The 9,517-nt window shown below is 36.1% G+C and overlaps 2 protein-coding genes across 3 annotated transcripts; both read right to left on the bottom strand.

Annotated features, from left to right (window-relative positions):
* Positions 1–1,947: 1,947 nt before the first annotated feature.
* LOC110417724 (F-box/RNI-like superfamily protein) lies at positions 1,948–6,594 on the bottom strand. 2 transcript variants are annotated; one of them, XR_016351328.1, is made up of 5 exons: positions 6,125–6,594; positions 5,592–5,797; positions 5,326–5,419; positions 2,792–4,522; positions 1,948–2,681 (listed from the first exon to the last, which is right to left on the bottom strand). XR_016351328.1 is itself a non-coding variant. In XM_021430203.2 (4 exons), exons 1-4 carry the CDS (start codon positions 6,290–6,292, stop codon positions 3,077–3,079), a joined length of 1,914 nt encoding a protein of 637 aa, XP_021285878.1. In that variant the 5' UTR covers positions 6,293–6,594; the 3' UTR covers positions 1,948–3,076. The 2 variants fall into 2 exon arrangements, 1 of the variants encoding a protein (XP_021285878.1); XM_021430203.2 differs by having other exon boundaries at positions 1,948–4,522.
* Positions 6,595–7,232: 638 nt separating this feature from the next.
* GGR (geranylgeranyl reductase) lies at positions 7,233–9,511 on the bottom strand. The gene is made up of 2 exons (XM_021430709.2): positions 9,123–9,511; positions 7,233–8,112 (listed from the first exon to the last, which is right to left on the bottom strand). The coding sequence occupies exons 1-2, from the start codon at positions 9,480–9,482 to the stop codon at positions 7,447–7,449; spliced, it is 1,026 nt and encodes a 341-aa protein (XP_021286384.2). The 5' UTR covers positions 9,483–9,511; the 3' UTR covers positions 7,233–7,446.
* Between the last annotated feature and the right edge of the window lie 6 nt (positions 9,512–9,517).

The following is a 9,517-nucleotide window of genomic DNA, read 5'->3' on the forward strand; positions in this document are numbered from 1 at the left end:
AATCTATTAATATTAAACTTGACAAACGATAAATTTTTTTTAAATTTAACAATTTGTTTGAAATTAAATCACAATTTGAAAATTTATTTTGAATGTAATAAGAAGTTAAAAGTTTGATTGAATAAATGATTTTAATATATATATGTTAGGGTTATGTCAATAATAATATTTTTGCAAGTTAGCTGGTCTGGCCGTAAGCCATATTTAGGTAGCAAACATGGTGTTCCTTTGGAAAGGACATGTTGGGCCAATGCCCGTGGAACATAAAGCATGCATCTCCGATCTTAGAAGAGGATTTTGTTTGCTGTTTGCAGTTGCATCAGTATAAAAATCCAGGACATGTATTTTAGGTTTCTCCAAACATGGAGGAGAGCCATACTGCTATCTGACTCGCAGTCTGTGTTTTTGTGCTGTTTACTTATATGTTGATAAAGAGGAGTATCATGAAAATAAATGAAAAAATTATTAGAAAAAAAATATCATTTTACAATTTCAAAGCATATATTAATAACTCTCAATTAATTTTTTGTTTAAATGAAGTATTTAAGAAAATTTAAATAAGTTTATTATTTTTTATTATATTTAATTAAATTCTTATATTTTATTTTATATTAAGTAAATTAATGATTGATTATCTAACATTAATAAAAATATTATTTATCTTTTTTTATTAATATGATATTAACGTGAGAGATAAAAAATCATTACAAACCATGATAAAGTAAATTTATATAAAATAATCAGTATAAATAGTTAGCCATTACCATTATCCTAAAATTACATATAGTAAAATTATGCCAATGTTTTATTATTATTATTATTATTATTATTATTTTATAAAAGCTGAGGACTTGCGACTCATTTCATGTGATGGGGTATCATATCAATTATCACTGTTTTTTTGCATGATTGATTTTTCCTTTTCTATAACATTTATTGGGGTATACATTGAATCTAGACAGTGTTTGTCAATTCATTGAATGAGGACAAGTTACCTAATTTATTGTGTGAATAAAAAATGTCAATCATCAAATTATCATAATTTTTAAAACATTTTTTTCTCGTTAAAATTAATTAAATTAACACAAAAAATAATTCATTATTTTTAAACACGACATGCTTTTCACGATAAAGGCTCTTATCATTTAAAAATTTAGAGTTTATGTAATTTTTTTGTACATATATATGCATAATATATATATATATAATAAATTTCGTATCATTAAAAGATGAGATAAATTTTGATAAATAAAAACTTTAATTCATTTAATAAATATATTTTTTGATTTGAAAATGTAAACTATTCACATATACATATAATCAAAATTTAAGTTAAAAATGAAATGCTCTTCATTTAAAATATGATTTGGATTATGTCAATCTTCAATTATTTTCATATTGTTTTGTAAAAATAGTTACTAAACGTGTAAAATATTGATTCAATAATCATGTCCTGAAATATATATAAAAAGAAAACTTTAAAGTCTTCTTCATGTAGCATGTGACGAATATTTTATTTTTTTATAATATGTGAAGAAACATTGTATTTGGAATATGACAAGCACAGTTAATTGCATTATTTCAAATAAATATATTAATTATCTGTCTTGTTGTGGTAGTTCAATTCCCAGATCGGCAAAAGATCATTTAGAAATCAATAACGCATGCTCTGCACGAAGATAATAAGAAAGCATTACAAATAGAATAAAACCTAAATTTGATTTTCCTTGAAAGATTTTGTAGTACGTGCAAGTTGAGTTTAATTTAGCGTTTCTTCAACCGCATATGTTCTGCATGTTTTAAAACTTTGCCTATTGACTGAAATAGGATTCAAAAATCGTTATTGCACCATGGCTTTAACTTTTAAATGTTTTGAAATTTATTTATTTTATAACAGAATAACATTAAGTGAACTTCAATTTGATTCCGATGTGTTATGGATTTGAATAAGAGAAAATATTATATAATCTAATAGTAGATAAGTAAAGATGAGTCATGCGTTTACAATTGTGAGCATTATACATCTTACCAAATTTGTGGCTTTTCCAGGGTCATCAAGATTAGGTAATGTTGTTTGAGTAGAGATTCATCCAACTAAGGGAATGAAGCTCAAGAAAATAGATTTCGGCTTGAATTTTTGAAAGAATGAAGAAGAAGCAACCTGAGGCTGAGGCCCAGACAGTTTTGACAAAGCTGCCATGTCAGAATCATGGACTTGCCAGAAATTGCAATCTCAATACGTGGAGGATAAATGGATAAGGCTTGAAGCTGAAAGAGCCTATCACTATAGCTTTCCATGCTGTAGTACTTCTGGTGACCCACATTAGAATTTAGAAGACCCGTATCTGAGACCGATGCTACGATTGCACTGGCTCACCTGCAGTTTCATCATTTCAGCTTTCGACGTACAGGTTGGAATGCTGTGGTATACTCAGGACAGAATCGTCTCCCTAATGTCCAAAAGGATTGCGACCGACACATAGTTGGTAGATGACAACATCACTTTCTGTGGCCCCCGCATTGTTGCGATAGACAGCATATGTGACTTAAAAGTCTCTAGTCCTTGGGAAAAATTGACAGCAGAGCTTTTAAGGGGTTGGGATAAATCATTGATTGCCAAGAATTCAGGATCTCCACAGAAACGTTTGCAGTCACGAGCCAATGAACAATAAGGCTACGGCCTACAGACAAATTCATCAGCCCATTGGAATGAACAGCCATTAGTTGTTGTCCAAGAACTAACATATTCATACTCTTTGAGTTTGTAGATGATAAGAACAAAATCTATAACCTGAAATATATCAAAGCTTTATGACTGTCAGTCCATGATTCCTTGCTTGTCGTAGCCAAACCTATTAGATTCGGTTATCCAGGAGACCAATGAACACTGGGCAAAGCACTAGTTCACTGAATCCTATCAAAGAAAACCTTCTGCAATTTGAAAACTAGCAAGGAAGCAAAAATCACCAATAATACATCCACAGTAATATATTACAGGCAAAGGAATCTAATGGGTTAATGTCTCATCCAACGGTAGCTAGTTAACAAGAGTAAAATGTAAATATACATGCAGATATTATTCCATCAGCAAATCATCTTCAGCATCCTCCATCTCCTCATCATCACTCTCACCCTCTCCCTCCTGAAGCCATTGTTCAAGTTCATCCATCTCCTCATAGTCATGCATGTATAAACCATCTGAGTCGTTCCACGGGTCAGTCCCTAGTTCCTCACCATGGCAAGCAACATGCAAGAACGGTCTATTTCTAGCTAAAGCATCTACAATATCTCTATTTACACTCCCTGTCACGCCTAGCCATCTCAATCTTGGAAAATAAGGTTTCTTCAACCACCGGAATGAAAGTGGTGTGATGCCACCACAGTTGTAAAGATCCAACAATTGCAAACTACTACCATGCCCTCTGTCATCATCAACCTGCATTGAGGCTAGTGCCATGACTGAAGTGTCACCTATGAGTGGACATTGTCGCATTCGGAGTTCAGAAATTGGAACCCGGCTTTTTGCAAGTGTTAAGACTCCATTATCAGAGAGACCAGGAAGATTAGATAGGTCCAGCTCTTGCAACTCCAGTTTAGAAGAGCCATCAAATAGAGCAGAGATGCATTTATCTGTAAGTTTCTTGCATCCTCTAACAGATAATGAAACCAATGAGCTGATAATTCCCCGATTTAAGTATGCTATTCCTGCATCAGTTATATCAGAGCCATCCAACAATAACATCTTCAATTTACAGAGAGAGCTGATAGCTCGTAGGGCTTCATCCCCAAGACTTTTACAGTCTCTCAAGTCAAGAACTTTAAGACCCAAGTTGCAGACCAAACTCCTGACGGCATGGTTGCTTAGAAGATTACACCATCTCAAGCTAACATGAGTCAAAGAGAGGGAAGTTGCAGCAATGTCATGAAAAACCAGATCAGTCAACTGGGATCCATGGGACACCTTAAGCTTGTACAGGCTTGAGCAAGAATGCAGAATTGTCTTGAAACCCGTATCCGTAACACGACAAAAGCCACCCAGGCAAATGCTTTCCATCTTTGCACACTTGTCAGCCATAAGTAGGATCCCGAGATCATTTACTCGCTTAAAGTAAGTAATAAGGAACTCCTGGCTCCTGACAAGAGAAAGATGTTTCAATCTCCCATGCTGATTGATCTGTTGAAGGCCAGAATTGGTAAGATCAAAGGTAACTCTTGGTTCTATGAGGGGTGCATCTCGAAGTTCCAAGTGTGTCAGTAAGATGAGACCTTTTGATATTGTACTGACCATCGTATCTGTAATATAATCTACAGAAAGCGATAATTTCTGGATGCCAGGCAATATAGATGGTCGAATTTGATTTGGGCACTGATGGGGTCCAACATTAGGGCTAAGCAATTCAGTCACTGTAACTGAAGAAATGTAGCCAATCTCAAGAGAAGAGAGCTTTTCTGTAGCTAAACCCCAAACTCTAGCAAAGTTATGACGAAGAAATAGTGATATGTCAAACATCAGATTCAGTGCCTGCCATAGAATCCAAGAGAAAAATGAATGAATGTCAGGTGGCCCGTGTTGGATCATTCCAAAATGACACAGATGTAGTTTATGCATGAAAAATGTACATCAAGTAACGGGAAGAATATAAATTCAAAAGTCTGCCAGTATTCAGAGTAAGTTTTGTACATGAAACATAGACAGTTTGGTATGATGCCCATAAACAATTGATTATCAGAATGGCCAATAAGGAAGCTAATTTACCAATCCCAGTAAATGTATGAACTAGATGAATATTTCCACTCACTCAACTAGATGAATGTTAATGATCTATTGCACTTCAAATATGAAACCCTTCCATACAAGTGATACAAATTCATCCCATTAGAAAGTATAAATTGGTATTTCCCTCTATTCACATATATCCTGTAGTACCATTGAATGATATGAATTCAGCAAGTAATCAGAAGATGATTATAATGATTTTGGTGAATATTAATCTGTAACTTGGGAATAGTGTAGAGAATTTTTTGAAAATGCCAAGCATTTCATGCCCTAGCTCTCAGTCCAGGGCTAACCCTTGAAGGGGACTAAAACTAACTTTTATATCAAGGCACAAACATAGACAAAAGAAGCCATAATAATAGATGTCCAAAAACTAGAAACTCTGGGTCTTTTGAAAATATATCAACTCCTTCTCTCCTTTGAAAATGAATCAAAATAGCTAACTGGTTCCATCTTTATGTTTAATGTATTACCAAAAATTTCCTTGGATCTTCAACTAACTTTTTACACATTTTTTTTCATTCATTACTTTCACAAATAAGCCTTACTTCTAATTGGGTGCAACCCCTGAGTAACTCCTCCAGGTCAGAAATATGTACTGCCCGGCCCCTTTTCTCAGCCACTGAACCCAAGTAGAGAGACCTGAATGAAATTTAACATATAAAGCTAATGACAACATCTTTTGTAAGTGGTAACAAAACCATCATCATAAATCTATCATCAATACTTTCCCAACAAATCTAACCCAGAAAAAGTATCTGTTAAAACACTATGAAAAGTGATATGCACTCTTAATTCAGAAGAAGATATCTACCTTACGTCCTTGCATCGTAATCCAATCTCAGAGAGTAGTTTTCCACTAAAATCTGCACAATTGTGTAAGCAAAGTTCCTGCAAAGAAGGTCGAAGTAAAAGCTCAACGGATGAATCATTAAGCTGACCACAATCAAGCTTTAAGCTTTTAAGGTATGGATTCGGTGGCAATAGTGGCTTGATTAATTCCATTGATGGCGAAATATCCTGCCAAAAGATCAGATTACGTCAATGCACTGTTAATAAAAACCTATTATGATTTAACTTGAAACTCCAAAAATCACATCAAGATTCAGATTTTCTTTTGTTCGGGGAGGAACTGGGAACCAAAATAATGTAAAAAGTCAATACATTTCGGCCATTCCAACCCCAAATCAAGAATAAACAACTGAGGGAATTTTGAAGCTTTTCCCGTTCGCTTTCCGCAGCAATCAAAACAAACGTCAACAATTTCTTTCACCAAGTAAAGAGAAAGCAACGTAAAAATCAGCGAAAGTTCCAAAATTTGATGCAAACAAGGATGATTATACTTACAAGGATATGGAAATTGGGTAGAAAGGAGAGGATCTGGGAAGCACAGGAATTGAAATTCCTGCATGTGACAGCCAATGAGCTGATGGAAGAGATATCAAGCTTTGTCATGATGGTAGCCAGAAGGGCCGTAGGCAACTGATCCAGGCTCTCCACGCTCCCACTCGCCATCCCCCTTATTTGCTTTCAGCTTCTTGGTGTTCGGTTCGTTTCTTGGGATTTTTTGACTGAGGATTCGATCTGGGTACCTGGGTAGTATTTGGCGTTTTGATTTCTTTATTTTGTTGGGACAGGAGGGGGGATAGAACAAGGGGGGTTCCGTCGAAAACTGTGCGCATGTTAGATGTTGACCCCCCAGCATGACATGGCAGATTAGTAGTAATTCTTTATGGATGATGTGAGGTGGTGGGTAAATCTAGTCCTGTCTTTCTCTTAGCACAGACACTGTGACGTAACGTAGCGTGAAAGTGGAAATTTAGTGATCTGTTTCATTAATCAAATTGATCATTCGTGTCGAAATAATGGAATGTAACATCATAGGGCTCGCTGCCCTGCTTGACAGACATGGAGAAAAGCTCGATCTAGCCCTGACCAATATGGCCTTATCGGCTTGCCCAAGGACCCTTGCACTTTTCTAAGTTTGGTAAGAGGCAAAGAGAAGGCAATGAAAAGAAAATTGCTCACAAGCTGTTGCATTTTACTATCTTTGGTAGGACTAGGAGGCCCTTTTGACTTCACCCTTGTTTCACCAATTATGGAGATTCACCGGTTGGTTTCAACCAATCTGATATGGACACAGAGGGTCTCTATTGATATTCTTGGTTTTACTTTGAAGTTTAGTATTGCGTCTTCAACTTACCAAGTCTTTCATGCATGCTGACAAGAACGCACAAAGAATAGATTCAGGCTTTTCATGACAACAATTGCTAGTAATTATATTTTTGACCAATCAGTATTAAACATCTTACATGTTGCCGGCCCTCAATCAAATGAATATAAGTGGGAGAACAAACAAGAGACCCCAGGACTCCTTTAATGACACATTGTTTTCTTTGTCTACGTCCGATTTGCAGCATTTTTGCTGCCAAAAAGATGGTGTTGAAGAACAAACTAAATGAACTGCCAAAGGGCCAGAAATAAGCACACTTCTGGCCATGAGGCGTTATCTGAATGCAAACAAAGTATCCAAGGGGCTCCAAAACATCAGCATGTACCCATTTTTTTCCCCGAACTATGCTGATGATGCATTGCAGCAAATTTCGAGATCAACTAAATTCAATAACATTAAGCGCCTCATCAATTGCAGAATGCAAAAAAATGCATCATTAACTCAAGTCATCAACATTGAAGTCTCTATAAAAAGCATAATCTATGAAGCTGTATAGTGGTGCTACGCTCTCACCATACTTGTCAAACCCATCCAATTCGTCCTTAGCCTTGGTCTGGAGGTCTTCTGCCACCTCCATCGCCTTCTCAACCCCGTACATACTCACATAACATTTACCTTTCTTTTGGTTCTTCTCAGTTTCCTCCTTTTCCACCAATTTTGCCTCCAAAACATCATTCACCACTTCATACAATACACCAACAGCTCTCCCATACCTTCTCAACCTTTGTATCTCATCATCTTCAGCACCAGCCAACAAACCCCCACACACTGCAGAGCACTCACTCATTTCACCAAATTTTTTCTCTTGAATAAAATCAACAGAATTGGCGTCACCCTTGAGGTCTAGAAACTGCCCAGCAGCCATGCCAGCAGATCCCACTGTGCGGGCAATCTCAGCAATCACACGCAAGATGCGTGCCTCAGGAACAAGTTCAGTAGGTGTTTGAGAGACAATATGGCGGAAGCCAAGAGGGAAGAGTGCATCGCCAGCCAGGATTGCCATGTCGACACCATATATTGTATGGCTAGAGGGTTGACCTCTGCGTATTGGATCATCATCCATGCAGGGAAGATCATCATGAATTAGTGAAGCACTGTGAACCTGTGAAAAAGAGAGTGAAATTCAGTTATAACTTGCAGCTAAGCCAATGCAGTTTTCATAAAGTTATTGGAATTATATACCATCTGGTGCCCATTCTAAACTACTTACAGACAATGTAAAAGCCAACTTCACTTTATATAAATACTTTCATACAGCCAAAAGATATCTCCTTGATTTCAGGGCTTTAATCTTAACATAGAGATTGGTTATTGTCACAGCCTCAATTCAAATTTGGATGTTTAATTGCTTTGCAAAAGAAAACATGAAATATTAAAAGAAAGCTAAAACTATGAATTTATATTGAAGTTCGAATTCCATGGCTCATGAATCTTAAACACTGTACTGAGGATAAAGGAATGAGTGTTTTCTTTCTTTTCATGTATTTCTCTGAATGAGTAAGATGCTTACCTCAGTTCAGGCAATGATATTGTTTAAATGCAATCCTAAAAGTCTTCAGGAAAGATTACTCTTCCCGGGTCAAAGTCAAACTTTAATTCTGGATAAAAAAAAATGATCAGTCCTATCCCATTTATTCATGAATTAAGCATGATTAAGGCTGTATTCAGTGGACCAAAAATTTTAAAAGTATACGGCACAGTGAGTTGGACATTAGTGTATATAATCCTGGGAATCGTTCTAATTTTAATATTCATAAGTTATTTAGGAGATTGATATTATTCAAAAAACAATCCTAAAAGCATTGGGAAAGGTTACTTGTTTCGTTAGATCCTAATTCTAGTTGCAAAAAACGACCAAATCAACCTCGATTCTATTAAAACATTAACTAGGAGTCTATATTCCATACTGAACCTACTGCAGTACCACCAAAGGAAGATTCTAAAAAAATTATCGACTTTTTTCTCTTCAAATCAACAAATCCAACCAAAGTCTTGTACCATAATCCTTAGACAGATTCTTAAGCCTTGTTTATCCAAAAAAGGATCATATTTAACAGAAACTTACAATCTGAGAAACAGAGGAAGTTGAATAAAAGGAAAAACAGGACCAACCATTTCAAGAGCACAAGCTGTAGGAAAAGCAGCGAGTCGGTTACCACCAAAGAGTTCATAAGCAGCGACACACATAACGGGAGGGGCTCGCTTAGCACCCTTTGCAAGAACAGAGTACCTCATAGCTTCATAGATCCGCTCAGGGTACTTGACCGGGATTGCTTCTTCAAGCTTCTGATTGATTTCTGCTATAAGGGTAGTCCAGTAAGTCTTTAAATCGAATTGGGTCGGCTTTGATGGTTGGCTCGAAACTGATAAAGATGGTGAAGAAAGGCACCGAATTGGGAAGTGAAAATTCTGAGGTTTCTTTGGAAGGTATAGATTTGGCCCTGATGTTATCACTGTTGAAAAAGCCAACATTTTTTGCTTCTTCTTCGTTCTCTGTTTTTCTCAGT

Source organism: Theobroma umbraticum, unplaced genomic scaffold (assembly GCF_002168275.2).
Source record: "Theobroma umbraticum cultivar Fairchild unplaced genomic scaffold, ASM216827v3 scaffold_50.0, whole genome shotgun sequence".
Taxonomy (NCBI): Eukaryota; Viridiplantae; Streptophyta; class Magnoliopsida; order Malvales; family Malvaceae; genus Theobroma; species Theobroma umbraticum.